This window comes from Phoca vitulina, unplaced genomic scaffold (genome assembly GCF_004348235.1).
Source record: "Phoca vitulina isolate PV1807 unplaced genomic scaffold, GSC_HSeal_1.0 scaffold21, whole genome shotgun sequence".
Classification (NCBI taxonomy): Eukaryota; Metazoa; Chordata; class Mammalia; order Carnivora; family Phocidae; genus Phoca; species Phoca vitulina.
In genome coordinates, this window is record NW_022589724.1 from 1,559,573 (window position 1) to 1,581,708 (window position 22,136).

At 48.2% G+C, this 22,136-nt stretch overlaps 1 protein-coding gene across 1 annotated transcript in view; it reads right to left on the reverse strand.

The window, feature by feature from the left end:
• GABBR2 (gamma-aminobutyric acid type B receptor subunit 2) overlaps positions 1–22,136 on the reverse strand; it is a 339,457-nt gene that overhangs the window by 93,546 nt on the left and 223,775 nt on the right. Inside the window, exon 8 of the mRNA XM_032418347.1 lies at positions 2,576–2,636. Coding sequence (XP_032274238.1) covers positions 2,576–2,636 — 61 coding nt within the window. The remainder of the gene's footprint in view (positions 1–2,575; positions 2,637–22,136) is intronic.

Consider the following 22,136-nt stretch of genomic DNA (forward strand, 5'->3'; position numbering starts at 1 on the left):
TGGCAGAAAACAACATGGGGCTCTATTTAGAAGCCTTTTTGAAAAGCCCATGGCATGAGGCAATTCTCGGGGTAAATCCTGGAAAGTCCCAGAAAACAGAGTCCGGGCCAGCCCAGGGAAGCATGGGCCCAGAGAAGGGAAGGAATGAACTCACCATCCCATGGTGAGTCAGGGTCTCCCCCAGGAAAGTCCCTTCCCCTGTCTGGGCCTCAGTTTCCATTCTGTGAAACGAGATGATAACCAGGCACCCTCCCAGGTTGGGCAACCTGCTCAATAATTCAGCGCCGCTCCATCCTGGCAGACAACGCACCTCTGAGACCCTCTATATTTGGAAAACTAACTCTTGTGAGGACACGAACATGCCCCCAGCATTCTAGTGGCTCATTTTAGTCCCAAAATAACACAGAATCCCTCTGTCAACAGGATCAATGTTTATTTTAAAAACATATAAAGAGAAGCATGTGCAGGTTCAGCTCTGATGTTCACTAAAAACTGGGCACAGATGTGGTGAAGGGAAAACACTCAGGTGTAGGTGTGCTTGTGAGCACAAGGGGAAAGCTGAGGTCCCATCTTAGCTCTGCCACTAACCAGCTTGTGTCCCGGGGCAGGGGGGAACACCTCCTTCCCCTGGGCCCCAGGATCATCTCTTAGACCCTGCCGTATCTGACATCCTACATATGGCTAAGTGTGGGGAACAGCTATAAAGGGCAGGCAGACATAAAGGCACATGGGGGTTCCAACACACCAAGAGAATCTGGATTTGTTTCAGAAAAGTGTCATAATTTTTTTGACACAGTGCTAATCATAATTGCTGCTACTTGCTGAGCAAGAAATATATGCACATATTTCTATGTGTTATCGAGTTCTTTCCACATTCCGAGAAGGTAGGTAGGATTATATTCCTATTTCACAGATGAGGACTTCACACAGGTGAAGTTACTTGCCTAATGTGCTACATCAACTTGAGCTAAGGTAGGTCAGACCCACTCTGAACTATTGTTTGCTCCATTGCTTTCCTTATAAATGCCCGAAACTGGTCACTGGAGTTGGTGTCTAATCCTAACATATGAAAAAAAAGGCAATAAAATTGGCACGCGCTTGTAGCTGTGATCGGCCAATCAATATTTTATAAAATATTCTCCTAGAATGATATAATTTGAGAACTGGAAATGTGACAAGAGAATTTAGTTACAATCACTCAAAAAAAAAAAGAGTAAGTATCTTTGCCAAGATGCTTACTTGGTTCAACCAATGAAGAAACAAGACTTAACAAATGGGAAAATAATTACATTTGCCGAAAATTACATCTTTCGTGCATGCCAGAGAGCTGACATGCGTTTCAATTACCTGCCACGGGAAGACGAATGGGTAAATCTACAAGATTGCATTACTGAGCCACAGTACCGAACACCTCTCCTCATTGAGCTAAATCCAGTGGGATTTGTCTGAATGAACCCGAATAACTCGATTTCATTTCTTGCTTTCCCCTGGATGACTTTGGGATCTGACGCAAAGTCACTGCTCTTGTTCCTGGATTTTTCCAGAAACATCCAGATGCTGAAAAACACTGCAGTGAAGAACGGTGCATCTCGTGGTTTTGGCTAACGACCCTGCTGATGACCGTACCAGGCTGCGTGGAGGTGTCTACCTGGAGGAAAGCCCAGCCCCGCTTCTCACAGATGCCCTGTGGGCTCTGACAAGCCCCTGCCCCTCTCCAGGCCTCTACTTCCACCTTGTCACTTGAGGAAAGTGGTCTGGAAGGTTTCTGAGCCCCTTCCAACATGGACACCAGGAAAGTCCAAAAAGCGACCTGGTTTCTTAGAATAAAAATTAAGGACCTGTTACAAGCACGTGGGGGATGATTATGGGTTAAAAGAGATTAAAGAGAAATAGCAACCAGCCATTGTGTGGATTCTCCCACAAATTGTAAAGACATTTTGGAGATAATCAGAGGATCAACACAGACTAGAAATGAAAGGATATTAAGAATCATTGTTAAATGTTTTAGGTAGGATAATAGTATCATGGCTATGTTTTGAAAAGTCCTTATCTAGTAGGAATGCATACTGCAGTATTTATAGATTGAAATGAGATAATGTCTGGGAGCTGCTTTAAACATTATAGCAAAAAAAAAAAAAAGGGTGCAGTGGGTGAGTAAAGATAAAGCAAGATTGGCAAAATGTTGATGATGGTTGAAGCCAGGTGATGGGTACATGGGGTTTATTATGTGGTCCTCTCAACTTTGGGGTCTGTTTGGAAATTTCTATCATCAAAAACAAAAATAATGCAAGCTTTTTCAGAATACTGGAGGGGATTGAACCCCCACCCCCATACTTCCATGAGCCTCTCAGAGTCACGTGGGGAGACTGAATAGCCTGAGAAGTCATGCAGTTGAGAAAAATATTCTAAATAAGTTGAAACTAATGTTTTCACAGAGAAGTGTTTTCTATTGACTCTGCTTTCTCTTATCTGGAACATCATACTTTCATTTCTTTTGATGTATTTTATTGCAGAAACACAACATCCCCGAATATAGAATTCATCAACTAGAAAGAATAAGCACCAGAAAGCCTACCTTGAAATTGAGTAAATTTAATGGTCCCCATTCTCTCCCCATTCCGGAACACAACTTGACCCTAAAAACAAAACAACACAAACAAGAACAAAAGAGAAATGCCATATTAGCTCAAACACTACTGATCTCAACTGCAATTCGTAAGTGGTAAAATGTGATTACTAATATTGGAAAAAAAAAAAGATTCCCGTGGGGCTGCAGATGCAAAATTAAACTAACTGTTTTAAAACTGGTTGTGACTTTACCTGGTTAACTGGAGGAGAACAAAATCAATAACAGAACTAACACATGTGAATTAAAGCTGAGCTATGTGTCATCATTACCACTGTGATCATCCATGAAACCCCCACGTATCCTGTGTTATCCTGGGACAAGGTCTTCCAGGGTGCTAGAAAGACGGAGGCAGAGATGAGGCCCACGGGGCCTGGCCCTGACTCTGCTCCTGGTCCTCAGCCATTGAGATGCGTGGCTCTGCTGAGGCTGTTTGGCGTGAGAACCAGAAGGGGGCTGGAGGTCAGTTAGTACTTCTTATTAAGGACAGAGAATGTTTTTGTAAGTTCTTCCTGAGTGGTGACATCAGCCCCAATTATAAATGGGCTACGGGGCAGCACAAAATGAAGGTTCTCGAGCCAGCGAGACCTGTGTGTCACACGCAGCTGAGCATCCCTCGTTAGGGGCCCCGGGGCTCCAGACAGCATCATCTGCAGCATCTGCCTTGCTGGCTGATACCGGGCTTCCATATGCTGCGCTAAATAAATCGGGAACATAAAGAGGGGGTGGGATCTCTCCTTGCTAATACACGACCCATCAAAATTCTGTAACCATGCCAGGAAATCGACACGTTATATCAATGAATCTTTTTGACAAGCTCGAGTGGAAAGGGGGATGATCCTCATTTTACAGATCAAGAAACTGAGACCAAGAGAGGTTATGTGCTCTGTATTAGGTCCTGTAGGTGAGGCTGCTGGGAGTCAGATCCAAGTTTGATTTTAATGCCCAGGCCATTTCACTACAGCATGTTGCTCCTCAGCCAGAAATAAATTCCTTCCTCTCTTTCCATTACCGTGCAATTAGGAAAAGCAATGGTCTTAAAGGGACACTGCTTTACTCTCACTATGCTCTCACGTCATCAGGTCATAGCATAGACGATACTTTGGATCCCACTCAATGCTCGGGACAAAGTGCCAAGAAGTATCTTCCCTAGGTGGAAACCCAAAGTCTGAGGCCCTGCGGCTTCTCGAACAAAGAGAATCACTCAACCTGATCTCAGAACGAGAAACACCTTCGAAGGCCACTTTGACACCTCTTTGAAATCCTGTAGACAGCTGCAAGTACTATCAGTTTGAAAGTAATGGCCAGCAAATTCCATATTATTCAAGTGACGGCACGCAATTCCCGGGAGTGTGAAAACACTTCAGTGTAAGGTGAGATGGACGCTGTGATTTGATTTCTAGGGATGATTGAAAAACACAGAACATTGTGCAAAAGGCTCACTTTTATGCAAATAGAGCACTTTGCAAAGCTGGGAAAGACGTAGACGGGGGGGGGGGACAAGGAGGACATTTCTTGGTTTGATAAAGGTGGGGATCTAATTTGCCCACCTCCTGCCACGCTCTGAGGAACTCCAAAGGCTTCTAGATATAAAATGTGGACAAATTCTGCAGAACCTTTATTAGTTAAATGAAAAAGGACATGAAATTGCCTTTGAAGCTTGGACGGAATGACACTGGATTGGAGTACGAGGTGGGGAAGAGAACCTCCCTTTACTTGGTAAACAAAACAAATTAGTCTGTCTTTGAAGTGAGAGCAGTCACATTTTATTTTCCTCACGATAACTATTTTTACTAACGTGGCTCCTTAAGCTCTCAGATAATGCAGTGGAAGGAGGCCGGTGTCCGAGTATCCCAAACCCGACTTCAGTGCCCCCTTGGGCATGTTCCTGAGCACCCGAGTTATGGACCTAGCACAGCTCCCGACCTACAATGGGCACGCAGTAAATGGCAGTAGTAATTTTTATTTTAAAATGTTTAATAGCAGAGAGCTGAAATAAAAAAAGATTTTAAGCACCAGGAAGCTTTCCAACCCCTGGGAGGAGATTTTCCATATCACATGGTGTCATCCGGCAAAGGGATAAACTGTTGGGTCTTTGCCCAGGCATCCTCACCTCTCAGAAACAGAAGCCCCCAAGTGACTGCGTTCTCAAACCACACGAGCCGCCGTGAACTTCATCGGCGGGTAATGAAGGACGCACAGATGGGTAATTGGGCTATACCGGGTGGTCTGCACAGAGAAGAAGCCAGGAAGCCCCCTTCTGAGGGAGATGTGTCTTCTGGTCGTTTCCTGAAGAAGTTACCATGGCACCCGCTGGGTCTGACCGCTAAAGCCAATTCTGCCACCGTGCCCGTGGCTGACAGGATGGGGACCACTGTCCCAGCCAAGTCAACGTCGACAAGGAAGCCCACGCGCCAGTCAGATGATTTTCATGAAATTCTGCCCTTCCACAAATACTTGCCTATTCTGGGCCACGTACTTAGCTTCCAGGGGCTGATTCCTGCTCTTGGAGAGCTTTGTATTTGATGAGGAGGGACAAATGAAACAAGTTCTCCAATGAAGGCACAAGATGACTTTAGTTCGTGGTGAGTGCCGTGAAGAAAGTAAGAGGGAGCGGCTCGGCGAGGGACGGGTCGGTTGTGCAGTCAGGAAAGAGGTCGCCCAAGAGCTGATAGGAGAGCCACAGGCCGCAAGGCGAGAGGGGGCTGCTCCAAGCAGAGTGCGAAGTCAGGGCAGGAACAGGAAGGGCCGGCGTGGCGAGGGCGCGGGTAGGTCGGCAGGGCCAGGTCACGTCCGACCTGGAGGCCACGACAGGGCTCTGGAGGTGATTTTAAGTGCAGGGAAGAGCCCTGGAGTTGGGGAGGCTGAGCAAAGCAGTACTATGATCTGATGTAAGATCTGGGAAGATGGTTCTGGCTGCCGGATGGAGATGGGATGGTTGTGTAGAAACAAAGACACAGAGAAACTGGGGGCTCTGGCAGCCAGTAATCCCGGTGTGAGGGGACAGCGGCTCAGGCGAGGGTGGTGGCCGGATTCTCTCTTGCCAGCGCAGGGGGCACCACCACGGTGGCTGGACACTGGGGCCCGGACAGGAGTGGATTTCCACCCTACTCCTGGCCCCTCTGTCTGACGGACGCTGTCGTGTGCTGCCCCAGGGCCCCCTTGGGATGGAGGCACTCATTTCGCCAGCCGCCGGGCATCTTGGTTGCTGCTGAGTTGCCCGGCACCCACACGGGGCTGTGCCAGGGACGGTTATGCCCCCTTCCTGGGGGGCAGCCTACATCCAATGGTCATGAAGGGACAAGTTCTACCCCCTTGCCTCAATTCAGGACAACTGTGAAGGACCGTGGATCCAGAAGTCCCCGTGGGATGACCGAGGCCATGGTTACAGCTGCGTTATTTCACTTGTCCCTTTGCTACATCCTGCTTCACTTCCTCCCTCCCAGGTCTTGTTCCTGAGAGCCCTCCCCGATCGACTTCCTGTATGCAAATCTTTGTCTCAGAATCTGTTTGCAGGGCAACCCCACCTAAGACCCCCGCCATCAGAGGTCACTGGGACTCTGTCTTTCTTGCCACCTGAAGGAGGCTGACTGAGAAGGCGGTGGGAACAGAAGCGGTGGATTCTGCGCGAAGCCCATGCTTCAGCCTCACTGTGTCCTGGCATGTCAGCCAAGGAAGCCAGGCTGGCTTTGCGTTCTTAAACCCCAGGTTGAGCGGGGATTTGTTTCACTCTTCTCCCCGCACACGTACTCTTTATGTATACATAAATGCCATGACTCTCCTTAAGCTTTCGCCGTGTGAGATCCCAGGGCCGTAACTGAGGATCATCACGAGCACTCGAGACCCATCCATATGATGTGAGGAATTCTAAGGCAGTGGAGTTTGGTAGCTCTGGCCGGCGTGGTGGCCGAGTTCTGTCCGCGCTGGCTCACAGCCCGCACTCACTCTTTTATACCCCTCTCTGTGTTGCCGGGGCCTGAAGTCCAGAAACCACATTTCCCACCATCCCCTGCCAGCTGGTTTCCATTTAGGTTCTGCTAATGAGAAGCATTCACGGAAGATTTAGAAAGTACGCATAAGGGAAAAGCTATTTTTTTTTTTTTTTCTGCTTAGGCTGTAGCAGCAGGAGTTCTGAGTGCCTGCAGGTGTCTTTGGGTCCCAGCAGCCCCCCAACTGTCAGCGTGGGGGGCTCTGAGCTGACTGCTCCGTGGCCGGTGGGGGGATCCCCACAGCAGCAGAAACAGCAGCGGCAGAAGCCTCAGAGGCCAGGGCACTTGGGTCGCCATTATTTTATCTGCATTCCTAATCGGCTCTGGGGTCATTCTTATAAACTCCTCGGAAGTTAGAATCCATTATCAATCAGCATGCCATCTAGAAAACAGAAACCACTTCATGCACTTCATGCATTTCAGAGGTGGTGGCCACACCGTTTCCCTTTTTGTTCCTGCAGCCCAAGGGGCTTGGTAGTTTCTGTAAATACTTATCTCCGGTGACAGCACCTTCCTGTTTCGCTCCTCCACCCTTTTCAACAAAGTTGTAACCAGTTCCCGGTATTAAATCTCCCTCTGAAATGCCTGAAGTGGTTTCTGTTTTCTCAAAGGCATGCTGATTGATAATGGATTCTAACTTCTGAGGAGCTTATAAAGAATGACCACAGAGCAGATCTGGAATGCAAATAAAATAATGGAAGTAAAGCCGCCAAGTGGATAATTTATAAAGAACTTTTTTTTTCCTGAAAGAGATGTCGCTAAGGTCCACGAAGGCAGTCTATTTCATAAAAGTCGATCCAAACGAACAGCTCAGGTTGAACCGGGAGCAATAAAGCTGCATCTCTTTGTCGGAGAAATCTTCAGAATGCACAGGATAACACATGGGAAAAACTTACGTTTCAGCATTTACCAGACAAGAGTCAACACTGCCCCCAGTGTGACCCTGGATAGTCACGGAGTGTTTGAGTGTCCATTCTCCTCTTTGAAAAATAGGAAGCTCAATACCTACTTGTCAGGACTGTTTGTGAGAATTGAAGAAGGTATTTATGAAAAAGGCATAACCCAGAGCTGCTGCGTATAAAGGGTAACTCATAATTCCTCCAGGTAATCCTAGTTAGCAGAATTTCACCTGCTGTCAGCTCAGAATCCCCAGGAAAATCAGTGGAGAGTGAAATATACACTAAGGATTCCAGCAGCCTGCTCTTAGAAAAATTGTTTCCATTATTCATTTTTAATATTTCACTACTAAGCACGAGTAAGATCTATGCTAATAGCAGTTTATGAATTGTATGGGTCAAGCCCTACGTTGGAACTTTTTTTTTTGGGGGGGGGTCTCTTTCAATTTCACAGTGGAGGGCAGGGATGCCCAGCCCCAGACGTGATCTGATGTCGGGCTGGAGCTGGAGGCTGGACAGAGTGAAGACTCCCTGGTCTCAGCCTAATTGCGTGGGGCCCTGGGACCACTGAGGGACACAGTCTCTCAGATCATGGCACATTTAGGGAAGGATTTCCGTCTTTAATACGACCCTAAGTGCACTCTTGTCTCTGGCAGTCCTGTTTGTCTCTGGGAGGTGTGAGCATGCATGCTCATCTGAGTGCTTGGTCTGTGCTGTGGAGAAACAGGACCCGCCCTGACATGTCACGCTGCTATCTGTGTAGATGATCCAAGTGCACCTTGGACGGTTCTGCTGCCAGCCCTCCAACCAGGACGATGCTGGTCTCAAATAAATAATGAGGACTTGGAGAAAACACTGGGGTCTGAATGCTGGTCAGATTTTCCATCAAGGGTAGAGACCCTCATCATGTAGGCTTAAAGAAGAAGGTGCCTTCTGTTTTCCAAGGGATGGCAGGACTTAAAAGAGAAATATCAAACAACTGTGTAGGTCCACCCACATATTCTACAAAGGTGAAAAATTCTTTATTTTCTGCCTGTGCCTCAGGCTAAAATAAGTCATATTTTGCAGACTATTTAAAATATTTTCTTAAATGAAACGCTTTTGATAGGCCCAAGCCTAGAGAAAAGTTTGATGTATCCATTGAGTTTTGAGCTATGGGTTTGTAGGGAATTAAGAGGAGGGGCAGGATGGAAGGTGTAGCAAGCCCCAATGCTACCCTTCTGCTGGTACGTAGTAAATGGAGGGGCATCCTTCTGAGAGACCATGAGCAGATGGCCCAAAGGGTTCCAATGGTCACCAGCCACAAAGCACGTGGTGGCCTAAGGCAAGGCTGGGTGCAGGGGAGGGGAGACAGATGAAGAGAAGATGTCGGGGTAGATGGGCCAAGAGAGGTGGGACCAACTCCTCTTTCCTTCCAGTCATAATACAGGAGTTAAGCTTGTTTAGAATAGCAAAATATCAGACATGAATGAAATGTCCACAATATAGGGCAATAGCCACATACACAGTGATAGACATGTGATGAAATATTATGATACATGCTTTCAATCAACCAGCACTGTTGAGCACCTAACATGTGTTGGGCACATGCTGGGCGGGCACCAGATAAAGGGTGAGCAAAGTCAACATGGTCCTAGATTGCATGGAGTGTGTAGTAGTCTGGTGGGAGATGCAGACATTAAACAGTAAATGCACTGATAAATATATAATTACAAACTACAATAAGTGATATGAAGGGAAAGAACAGGGTGCTACGAGAGAGAACTATAACACAAACCTAATATAGACAGACTGTGAGCTAAGGAGGGCTTTTCTGGGGAGGTGGCATTTCCACTGAGATCAGAAGGAGTTAGCTAAGAGTGTAGGAGAGAGGGTCCTGGGAAGAGGGATTGTATGTGCAAAGTTCCCAAGGCGGGAGAGAGACTGGGAAACCAGAGGACCTGAAAGATCCCAGTGAAGATGAAAGAGGTCATTGAGGAGGAGATGAGCATGGAATGTGACCGGCAAGGTGGTCATGTGGAACTTTACAGGCTGTATCAAGGATGCTGAGCCTAATTCTGAACGCCAGGGGAAGCAACCGAAGGGTTTTAACCAAGGGGACTTGATCTAAGTTATATACACTTGAGCATTCAATTACAAATTGAATTACAAAAGATTGGAAAAAGTGATTTCTGACTGTACCAGACACTGGCTAGCTGTTCACCAAATTCATTTTCTTTTCCTCTTGGGCACATGGTTAAACTGCATTTTCTTACCACCTTTATTTATTTATTTATTTTTAAAGATTTTATTTATTTGACAGAGAGAGAGAGACACAGCGAGAGAGGGAACACAAGCAGGGGGAGTGGGAGAGGGAGAAGCAGGCTTCCTGCGGGGAAGGGAGCCCTATGTGGGGCTCGATCCCAGGACCCTGAGATCATGACCTGAGCCGAAGGCATACGCTTAATGACTGAGCCACCCAGGTGCCCTTCTAACCACCTTTACAGTTAGGTGTGGCCATGTGACAGTTCCAGTCAATGGAATGTGGGTAGAAGTGTCATATGATATGCCAGATCTGGCCCATGAAAGCCTCCCACAAGACCTTTCATGCTCCTTCACTTCCTCATCTGCCAACTAGATTCACAGGGTCTTTCAGTGAACTCTGAGGCCCAAGGAACAGAGGGGACCCGAGGTGGAAGAGCTTGGGTCCATGAATCATCATGTGGAAAGAATTTCCACCAACCAGAAACATCCACTTTGGACTTTGCATATGAGGAACATCAATTTTTACTGTGTTGATCCACTAAGATTCTGAGATCTCTTTGTTATAGCAGCTGATTACTTATCCTAATAACATAAGTAAAAAGGGGTAAAAATTATATTTATAGTACATTCACAATGATACAAAAATCACTCCCACCAAATAAAAATGTTTATGCTAGTTGGTTTTTAGGTTGTGTGATTATGGCTTTTTCTTCTTTTGACTTTTCGATATTTTCCAATATCCTATAATAAGTATGTATTGTTTTCCTAACAGGAAAACTTTATTAAAAACTTTTTTTGAAAAGACTTTATAAGGAGGCATTTTTTTTTTTTTACAGGCAAAAATAGCAACATCATCACCAACAAAATAATACTCCGTCTTGGAATAGATTAATTTTTACTGACAGCTTTGAGTTTTCATGAATAAGAGCCAGAGATCCGTGCAAGCATAAGCACGGTTCCCCCTCCTCTTGGAAGAATGGAAAGAGCCATGAGCAAGGGGTCTGAAGACACAGAGGCAGGCTGTGCTCTGCGTTTTCTCAGAAGGGCACCTGGGATGAATCCTTTCTTGACTCTGTCACAGAACACACAGAGATAACACCCTTCAAGTTATTTTTAGCTCTGCTGAAACATTTGTGTACATTACCTGAGATTTGTTTTTCAGGGTTGTTCTTCATGAATCAATTCTCAACAGCGACCCCAATGCGGCGCACTGTGTGTGATCATTATCTCTGTTTTACAGATGAGGAAACAGAGGCAGTGAGAGAAGAAATTCGCCTGGGGTCATGTGACCAGTGGGCAGAAGCGGGATTCACTCCAGATGAGTCGGACTTCAAGCTTACGCTTCTAACCACATGCTACCCTGCCTCCTTATGCAAGAACCAGCCACTGATGGGACAATGAGCTCTTTGCAGGGGATCAGAGGGAGGCCCAAGCAGCCTTGATGGAGAGTAGGGAGCAGGGGTGGAGTAGGTAGGTGGAAGAGAAAAGGAAGGTAGCTAGTCAGGGATGTGTTGGTAAATGTTTAACAATGGGCTCTTTGGAGGGGGAGAGCCCTGGTTTATAGTGTTAGAGAATTTCCATGGTGTAAATACTCTCACCAAGGCAGACTTCCAGCTATCTACCATTTAACACCTGGCTCATCAATTCTGGATCATTTAACAAGTAGCTCTTGGCTCTCTTGGGAGCCTGTAGGATCCAGCTCTAGCACATTGGTGGCCAAGCCAGTCCCCTTGGGTTCCCAGAGTAAAAAAACATGAGGAGGAACGCAAAATGCTTAGGGGTGAGTGAGAATCTTCTGTCAGAAATGGGGAAAGGAACTTCCTATCAGAGCAGGAAGAGCTGCAGAGAAGGGGCTCGGGCTGGTTGCCTATCTACTGCCTCAGTTCCCAAAACCGCCCTGCTCCACTCTGCTCTGAACCGAGAGGGATGAAGAGCCCAAGGCAGAGGAGCTGGTTATCATGAAGACCCAAAGGTTATCACAGGCTGGGAGATCCAGACACCCCTGCAAGCTGTTGGTACTGGGGTCTGTGTCCCCCGGGGGCTGAATGATGTTTGCTGAGGCTGTTTCTATACAATTAAGCCAGAAGGGGTTCTGGGCTTTGAGTGGGAGGTTCAGGGCTCTAGTTCTAGTCTTGTCACGAACACCTGTGTGCCCCTAATTATGCTCCTTCCTTTCTCTGGGCCTCAGTTTCCTCACAGAAAATGGGGGAACAGGTGCCATACACTGTGTTTGTTGAGTGCTTACTCTGGGACAGGGCATGCTTATGCTAAACCCTGGGGAAATGCAGTGATTAAGCCAGAGTCCTAGTCTTCTAGAAGCCACAGTCTAATGAACGTGACAGGCAAAAAAAGAGATAGTTACAAGGCAGTGTGACAGTTGGTAGGAGAGGGTGGGTACAGAGGTATGAGCACAAAAGGAAGAGCACTCTCTCAAGGAAGGGCTTGGAGGGGACAGGAAAGAATGAGTGTCAGTCAGGCAGGCAAAGAGGATGAGAGAGGAATGTTCTAGGCAGAGGGAAAAGCATATGCAAAGGCCTGAAGGCAAGAGAGAGCTTGGCTCTATGAAGGACCAGAAGGAAGGGCAAGGCGGCTGGTGGGTGTTATGCAAGGGGTAGGGAGGTTGTTGGAGGTAAGGAAGGCAAGAACCATATCACGCAGGGCTTTGGACCTCATGTTGCAAACGGGGGCCGTAGAAGGGTTATTATAAACTGGGAGGTAACACGTCCAAGGTCCTCTTTAAAAAGAAGGAAATCCTGTCATCTGTGACAACATGGATGGACCTGGAGGACGTCATGCTAAGTTAAATAAGAAGGACGCAGAAAGACAAATACTGCATGGTATCAGTTATGTGTAGAATCTACAAGAGTCAAACTCCTAGAAGCAGAGAGTAGAATGGTGATTGCCAGCAGCTGGAGGGAGGGAGAAATGGGGAGATGTTGGACAAAGGGGACCTACTTTCAGTTACGCAGGATGAATAAGTTCTGGGGAAGCTAATGGACAGCATGGGGAACACTATCATACTGTAAACTTGCAAAGTGCTAAGAGGGTAGATCTTAAGTGTTCTCACTATAAGAAAGCAAGAAAAAGAGAAAGAGAAAATGAAAACTGTGTGAGGTGATGGCTATGAGGGCTATATTAATTAGCTTGACACTTGCGATCCTTTCATAATACATATGTATATCAGATCATCACAGAGTACCTCTTAAATAGATATAAATCCTATTTCTTAAGTATGCCTCAATAAAGCTGAAAAAAAAAAAAAAAGCTACTCTGGTGCTGAGTGGAAAATGGATGGGCATGAGGGGGAGACTGGGTGCAATGAAGCCAGTTGGAAGCCATTGTGGAATCCAAGTGGATGGACGGATGGATTGCGGAATCCAGGAGGATAACATGGCTGGAGAGTAGTCCATACTTCCCAAGATGGGAAGGAGGTGGAACCCACAGGGCTCAGAGATACCCCATGTGAGGGCTGAGGAAGGTGGAGAAGTGAAGAATGGCTTTCTGGTTTGGCAGACAGATGGTTGTACCCTCCTTACCTGCGCCCAGTGAGTGGGGTCTTTGCCCCGCTTCTGGGGTGAGCTCTGTCACTCTAAAGCCACACATCACGAGACCCTCCCCCAGGCTTTTTGCCCCCACCCCCAGCCCCTCTTCGAAGTTTCCTGGTCATTTGCAGATGCAAGCATCCCCATGATTAGAAATACTTAATTTTGCTTTACTGTATGTTCTATTTTTGTTCAGTAGATTAGTCTCGACCAGGAAAACCAAACTGCTGACCAGTCGACCTGAAAGTCTGAGACAGGCAATTTGCAATCTGTTGGGATTTTCACTTTAAGCCAGGGTGGGCTGCAGGCTGGCCTGGGGTGGAGGGAGGTGTGGGCAGGGCTCAAACAAAGCAGCTGGTCCTGCAGCAGTCCAGGCGCAAGGCCAGAGGGCTTGGGCTGCAGGGTGACCAGGCAGAGCGAGAGAAAGGTGCCCAGTAACAGTACAGGAAAAATGGGCAGGGCTGCGGAGCTCATGGACAGGGGCTTCAGAAAGGGCCCTGTGCAGGGAGGCGGGCCGCCCGGCTTCTAGCTTGGGGCCCCCTCATCCCTTGGTGGTAGTCTCCTAGTGTGTAAGGAGATCAAGTCTGTATTATCTGAAAGCTGGGCCCAGAATTCCTCCTAAGAGGAAATGATCTTGGTGTAGGAAGGAACTTGATTAGCCTCCTGGGTGGAAGGTAAGAACCTCCGTTGGGAGAACAGGAGGGAGCTATCTTCTCTGCAGAGAAGAAGGCCCAAGAGGGGTGGGAGGCCTGGTGAGACCACCGCAGGGTAAGTGGCCCCTAAGACAGGGGAGGGTGTGTGTGTGGGGGGCGGGGGGCAGAGCATGAACAGGATCAGGAATAAGTAAGGTCCAACTTGAAGTCATTCAAATGACATTCTATGGTACAAACCCCCTCCCCCTGACCCCCAAATCTTCCCTGGAACCCCTCACAAGTCCTTATAAAAGGGGATGGCTTTCAGGTCTGTTTGTTTTTGTTTTGTGTGACTGTCATAATGGAGGAGGGGTCTGCATTCCCGGCATGGATCATTGGGGCCCAGAGCTGAGGGGAAAAAAACATCAGGGATCTGGGATGGTCCAAATCCTGAATGAATTCAGCACAAGCAGGACCATGAGAGTGCAAGCCCGCAGGAATGTGAAGAAATCTTGAGGTTGGTTGTGGTCATCCCTGAACTGAGAGATGGAGCTTCCTGAGAACATTTCCAAGCTCCCAATGGCTGACATCAAGTTACACATAGAGGCTAGGGTTGGGCAGGAGGCTCTCTCAATCTTGAGTGTGTCTTGGTTTCTCCATCTGTACAATAGTCAGGGTGTGAGTTTGCATCTGCCAATGTGCGGATGTGTCTAAGTGTGTCCACGCATGAGGGCACACGCATGAGGCAGGCCAAGGGCAAGGAGTACTGACGTGACAGTCTCCCAGGCTCCTCCCAGCCCCAGTGGCCCTCAGCTCTCAATCCCGATGAGTCACCAGTCCCACCTCCCACCTCGGAAACAGCGGGCGGGGCTGGCAGGAAGGTGTCCCTGGCATGACTGATTGAGAACCCATTCTCCCTCTTGGCTCGGCTCCCCCATCTGAAACCCAGATGGCTCCATATGGGGATTGGGGACTATTCATTTGGCTTCATGGGCTAAGCCTAAAAATCTTCCATCAGTTAAAAAATCTTCCACTAATTCTCCCGGGGAGGAAAGAGACAGTAGTCAGCAGGGGGGAAAACCGGAAAGGGAGGGAAGAGCAGCTGTTGAAAGCCCCACCTCCTGAGGCGGTCTCAGGCTGAGGGCGGTCAGGAGGCTACTTCTAGCAGCAGACCAGAAGGAAGGCTGGGAAATGCCAGGTGTGGACCAGGAACACACACAGTGTGTGTCTGAAGCTGTTTTCAGACCAGAGTGGGGCCAGCTGAAGCTCGGAAAGATAAATCTAGGAACCTTTTTGCTTAAGATGGGTTCTCTCTTCCCTCCTGCCTCTGGCCTGGGCTTGAGGGGGTCTTCACTCCCGACCACAGGGGCTCTTCTAAGACCCAACTTATGGGTCCAGCTGGTGAATTTAGGAGTCTCAATTCCCTATATTGATAGGATTTGCACCTGGTTTATAGCCATCAAACACTGTGCAGTGGATATTTATTTTTCTTGCTCACCAGCTGATCCCGCTTTGAATGATAATAGTACCCTGATTTTAATTTAGAGATGATGTTGGTCAGGGGCTGTGAGAGCCACTCTCTGAGGTGGCCCCAGTGATTCTCACCTACGGGTATTCACGACCTGTACAGTCCCGTCCCACACTGAACAGGGCTGCTCTGTGTAACCAGTAGGGTATTACAGAAACGGCAGGGTGTGACTTCCAAAACTAGAGCATACAAACACACTGCAGCTTCAGTCTTGCTTTCTTTTGGATCATTTATGCTGGTGGAAGCTGGCCACCCTGTGGTGGGGACACCCAAGCAGCCCTATGGAGAGGTCCATGTGATAAGGACCCGAGTCCTTCTGCCAACAGCCACCCTTAATTTGCCAGCCATGTTAGTGAGCCATCTTGGAAACAAATCTCCAGCTCCAGGAAGGCTTACGATGACTGCAGTCCCATCTTGCCTGCAAATAATATATTAAAGCCCCCAAACCAGAACCTTCCAGCTAAATCACTCCTGAATTCCTGACCCACAGAAACGACATGAGATAATAAATCTTTATTGTTGCTTTCAGCCACTACATTTTGGGCTAATTTGCTATGAAGCAACAGACAACAAATACAGGGTCACAGGAAGTTAAGAGAATTCACCCTGGATGTTTCTAAGGAAGACCCTTAATTAAGGACTACTACAGAGTGGGGGAACAGATTATGAGGGCAGACAAAAGACAGTGTTGTGCGCATAGATTAGTAATGGCAGGAGCTGTTATGTAACTCAGAGCAGAGGAACAAGGGAAGAAATAGTGTCCTCAGAGCTTCACAAGAGTGGGAGACACAGAGGGGGAGCCATAGCCTTGGAAGGAGGGCACATTTATTTCAAGAGATACAGCACCAAAGCAAGGCTGAGGGCTGCACCCTGATCTCTCTCCTCTTGGCCTCCAATCTCCTGCCCGTACTCCCCACTGGCTAAATCCAACCAGAAGCCGAGGACAATGGATCCCAGGTGATGTCGACCATGGGAACAGCTTGCCAGAGCACAGAGAAGGGCAGAGAATGGATCTGCGGGAGGAGAGGCAGAGAAGATAGAAACGCCAACCCTGAGATTCACCTGGCCCCACTCTACCTTGAAGTTCTATGAAACTTTCTCTAAGCAGGGCTGAATCACATGACTTAGACTAAGCCAATCAGTGTGGTCCTCTGGTAATAGTGGTTGGTTCGGGTATGGGCACGTGACCCAAGCCAGCCAATCAAGGGGGACTCACTTCCAGGGATTTTTGTTGGCACTACTGGGGAAACGAGCTCCCTTTTTTGCTGGACTTGCTGCAGTGATGATGGGATCCAGAAGTAACTGTGCAGAGGCTGAGCATGGAGCTGGCACAGGAGGAAGCAGTCCCAGCGATGGCGAGATGGAGAAGTCTCATTCTGGACTTCACTGTTATCTTTGGGTAAGGATGGTTTCCTATTACTTGCACCAGAAGAGTCCTGACAGCCTATTCTCATCTAGACAGCCTTGATGATCCTCATTGTAGCTCTCTGGCATATGCTAGGCAGAGAACATTAATCCCATTTTACAGATGGAGAAAATGAGGTTCAGTTCTCTTCATCACTTGGCAGCCAGTTCATTTAAACTCATCGTTAAGTTCACTATACCACCCTAGGTTTTTGGAATATATTTCGTCCTCACATTGTATGATTTTAGATTTCTGACTTCTGTTTCAGTGGCCTTGCTGTGTATATGCCTGTTATTGAAAGCTGCTCCAAACTCTCTTTAGAAGTACGTGGCACTCCATTATTAATTTTCATCAAACAAGCAAACAAGTCATGGTGGTTAGGAAGATTTTCCAAAGTCACACATCTTTTGGGGGCGGGATCTGAGACTGGAAGGCAGGACTGATGAAGAAGGTCCTCCAGACCTTTCTTGTCCCAAATAGGAAATGTCCTCTTTTCAGTACTTTTTTCCCCCCCATACTCTCCTCTTCTTCCTGCTTCTGCATTGAGCCGATACTCCTGGGAGTACAGTGTGAAGGCTGGTAGTGGGCAGGTGTGTGCTCAAGGCTATCCTGATAAGGTAGGGCCAATTGCTCCATGGTCCCCAGCGAGTTTGGAACAAAGCAGGGGCACGTTTCAGTCTGGTAGGGGAGGTAAGAAAGAAAACATCTTCTCCTGACTACTGAGTTAGCCAAAGACCTTGCACGGCTTACCAGGACCAGTGAAATCTGGCCTCTGATTTCTCTGGTGGTGTCTCTGCATCTCCCCTCACTGACACCGTCCAGCTACACTGGTCTCCTTGTGCTTCCCACACACTCCAGCTTCTTTGCCTGCTTGGTAATTCTTGATGAGATACCAGACCCATCATGGGGTGCTAGATATTTTTGAATATTCCTTTAAATATTCTTAGGCTTTGGGACATAATTAAGTTACTTGGAATGACTTTGACCCTTTCGAGGCTTGCTTCAAGCTTTCTTGGGTGGGACCAGAGCTACCTTTAGTCTAGGGTTGACTGCTAGGACAATAGCCTTCTGAGTACCTCCCATTCTGAAGTTTTTCACCCTGGCTGGTGTGAACATGAATGATTCCTGGCCTTGCAGGAGCTCTGAGGATCCTTCTGTCTGTTCCTTTCTGCTGGTGCTTTCCCTGGTCTCAGGTGGTTTCCTCACTACATCAGCAGGTGCTGATGAGTCCGCAGCTGAAGACCTGAGGCGGCCCCTTGGAGCTCTCAGCTGCCCTGCCTCTCTTCCCTCTGCTATTCTGCCTGCAAATTCTAGCCTCCTTGGTCTCTCTTAATTCAAAATTTCAACTGTCTCAATTCACATTGTCAACTTGGCGGACTGTGGGGCTGTGTCTGGGCCACCCTTCCTGTGCCACGAACTGCAAACTCTCCAGGCAGTAAGCTGGGCAATTGTCAGGCTCACATCCTTTGTGTCCCTTCTCTCAGGAGTCACTCTCCTCTGCTGTCTGTAGTCCAGGGTTGGAAAACTGTTGTTTCCCATGATTTGACTGGTTTTTTAGTTGCTTAGGGCAAGAGGGTAAATCCAGTCCCTGTGACTCCTCCATCTTGGCCGGAAGTAGAAGCTCCTCCTACCCCACGTGCTGAAGACACGTCAACCATGGCTTTCACACTGCTGTCCACCTGCCTGGATCACTTTTCCCCTGGTCATTGCATGGATCCCTCTCACACCTTCTTCAAGTCTTTTCTCATGCACCACCTTCCCAGTGAGGCCTCCTCTGGCCATCCTGTTTAAAACTTCTCTTGGCTCCCCCTCCACGGGTGCCATTTCCAATTCTCCTTCCCTTCCCGCACATTTCTTTCCTTTTTCTTCTTAAATAGCAACTGCTGCCTTCTCACATACTATATAATTTACCTACTTAACATGCCGATTATTGACTCTCTCCTTGCACTAGATTGTCAACTCTTTGAAGGAAGGGATTTCTGTTTGTTTGGTTCACTGCTGTATTCCTGGCCTCCAATACAGTGCTTGGCCCATAGTAAGTTCTCAAAAAAATTACTCGTTGAATAAATGCACGGTTGAGAAGATAGTAAAAAAAAAAAGACACAAAAAAACCAACAGCCCATAGGCACAGCTGTGAAGGTTGAAAAGTTGCTGTGTGTGTGGGAGAGCCACTAACATCCCTTCCGTGTGAGGAGCAGCACGAGGAAAAACAGCTGGCAACACAGGTATGGCTGGGGGTGAGCTCCCCAGGCGCCAGGCTCTATCCTGTAGGCAGTGCGGAGCCACGGAAGGCTTTAATAAGGAATAACGTGGTCAAAGATTATTTAGGAAGAATAATCTGGTGAGTGTGTAAACGTGAGAGCCAGAATACATGAGGGGCAGACGGGAGAGAGAAGAGAGGCGGGGAGTTCACAGCAGAGATCAGCAGGTGGAGGGAGGAGTCGAGATGATAGCTGTATAGATTTTTCTGTGGAAACATGACAGAGCGAACGGAGGTTCCAAAGGATTCCACTGAAGGAGGTGGGGGAGTGGATGAGAGTGTAAACAGAACATGGGCATTAGAGGGGGTTGACATCAGGCCCAAAACCTGGACTCTGCCCTTCCTACCTCCTGAGCCTGGGCCACAGTTGTCACTTCCCACCTCGTGAGCCTGGGCACAGTTGCCACTTCCCACCTCGTGAGCCTGGGCACAGTTGTCACCTCCAAGCTCATGAACCTGGGCACAGTTGTCACTTCCCACCTCGTGAGCCTGGGCACAGTTGTCACCTCCCAGCTCGTGAGCCTGGGCACAGTTGTCACCTCCCAGCTCATGAGCCTGGGCACAGTTGTCACTTCCCACCTCGTGAGCCTGGGCACAGTTGTCACCTCCCACCTCGTGAGCCTGGGCACAGTTGTCACCTCCCACCTCGTGAGCCTGGGCACAGTTGCCACTTCCCACGTTGTGAACCTGGGCACAGTTGTCACTTCCCACCTCGTGAGCCTGGGCACAGTTGTCACTTCCCACGTTGTGAACCTGGGCACAGTTGTCACCTCCCACCTCGTGAGCCTGGGCACAGTTGTCACCTCCCACCTCGTGAGCCTGGGCACAGTCATCACTTCCCACCTCGTGAGCCTGGGCACAGTCGTCACCTCCAAGCTCATGAGTCTGGGCACAGTTGTCACTTCCCACGTTGTGAGCCTGGGCACATTTGTCACTTCCCACATTGTGAGCCTGGGCACAGTTGTCACTTCCCACGTTGTGAGCCTGGGCACAGTTGTCACTTCCCACATTGTGAGCCTGGGCACAGTTGTCACTTCCCATGTTGTGAGCCTGGGCACAGTTGTCACTTCCCACCTCGTAAGCCTGGGCACAGTTGCCACTTCCCACGTTGTGAACCTGGGCACAGTTGTCACCTCCCAGCTCATGAGCCTGGGCACAGTTGTCACTTCCCACCTCCTGAGTCTGGGCACAGTCGTCACCCCCAGCTCATGAGTCTGGGCACAGTTGTCACTTCCCACGTTGTGATCCTGGGCACAGTTGTCACTTCCCACGCTGTGAGCCTGGGCACAGTTGTCACCTCCCAGCTCATGAGCCTGAGCACAGTTGTCACTTCCCACATTGTGAACCTGGGCACAGTTGTCACCTCCCAGCTCATGAGCCTGGGCATGCTACATGGCCTCTTGAACTGGGTTCCTCTTGTATAAAATGGTACTAAGCACGTCTGCTCCACAGGCAGGGCTTGCTCCTGGGAAACTCAGTACTTCGGGCGCTTAGTAAATGTTGGTTCCCATCTTGAAAACCTTTTCTCTTTCACTACTTCAGAGTCACAAGAGGCCTCAGAGATCGGAGAGCCCCTGCTCCGACCATGCCAGCCAACATCCCCATCATCCTACAGATGAACTGAGGCACAGAGCTCAGCCCCAGCTGAGGTCCATGACTGTCCCATGGGGGGGACGTGATAAATCCCACTTCTTGGGATGGGCACTACTCCTCATACAAGTTGGGCTGAGGAGAGTGAGCCCAAGGAGAAGACACCAACCTGCACATCTCCACATCCCGTTGCTGGTGTGGGGGAATAGGGCATGTTTCCATTACATTGAAGTGTAGAACCTCAGAATACTCTGTTCACAAGAGACTTTAATTCCTCAGACAGCTGTCCAGTGGCTAAGGTCATTAAACATGGATTACTGAGGCAGCTCTTCATAAGCCAGTTGATAGAATTACTAGATTTGAGGATGAACGGAATTTTTCTGGTACATTTTGGAAAGCACTGTAGAGCCCGTACACGCCGCAGGGACCCCGCCAGATTGCCAAAGGGGCATTGACAGTGGTTCTATGGATTAACTATCACTACATATGGCCTACTAAAGATCCCGTGTGCCTGAGGGAGAATCTAGGTCACTGTTTTATCACATACCGTGGGCCTGTAAAAATATACATGTACATGTATTATGTATGTAGAGCATACATACATATGCATATACAAAATTCTGCGTTCTTCATATTATCACACTAAGGGTCTACTAGAGCCACAGTCTAGAGCTGATCTGTCACAACAGTCATTCATTGCATGTACCCTAAGGTCTCAAACCTCAAGAGTTTTTCAAGCCGGCCTAAGGCCTATGGTAGGCACCCTCCATGTTTTTTTCCTACATACTCAGATTAAATGACATAACACGCCCTCAGTTAACTGGACCCCAACTAGTGGGGATCCGACTCACTAGAGTTTGGCATTGAGGAGAAAGAAGTTCCTCTAGGCTCAGAAAATTGAAGCTCACAGGAGAGCAGGACATGTTCAAGGCCTCTCTGATGTTTACTTCCATCTTTTCTCCCTTCCCTGCTCCATTCATTTCTAAGTGAGAATCAGGGTCCATCTAAGATAGAATGGGACAGAAAGGAGACGAGTACCAATAATGGCTGAGAGCCTACAGGTGCCAGGAACTGTGCCAGCTAGCCATGTGTCATTTAGTCCTCATGACAACCCTTTGAGCCAAGTATTCATATATCCTCTTGTACAGATGGGGAAAGTGAGTCCAAGAGCTTATTAGCTAAAGTCCTTTGGCTAGTAAGGGCCAAGACTGGAATAAAATGTAGGTCTTTTAAAGTTAATATGTTTTTTAAGTCTTCCTTTTTTTTTTTTTTTTTTTAAACCAAGATCTAAAGTAATATATGGGGGCACCTGGGTGGCTCAGTCATTAAGCGTCTGCCATCAGATCAGGTCATGATCCTGGGGTCCTGGGATCAAGCCCCGCATCAGGCTCCCTGCTCAGCTGGAAGCCTGCTTCTCCCTCTCC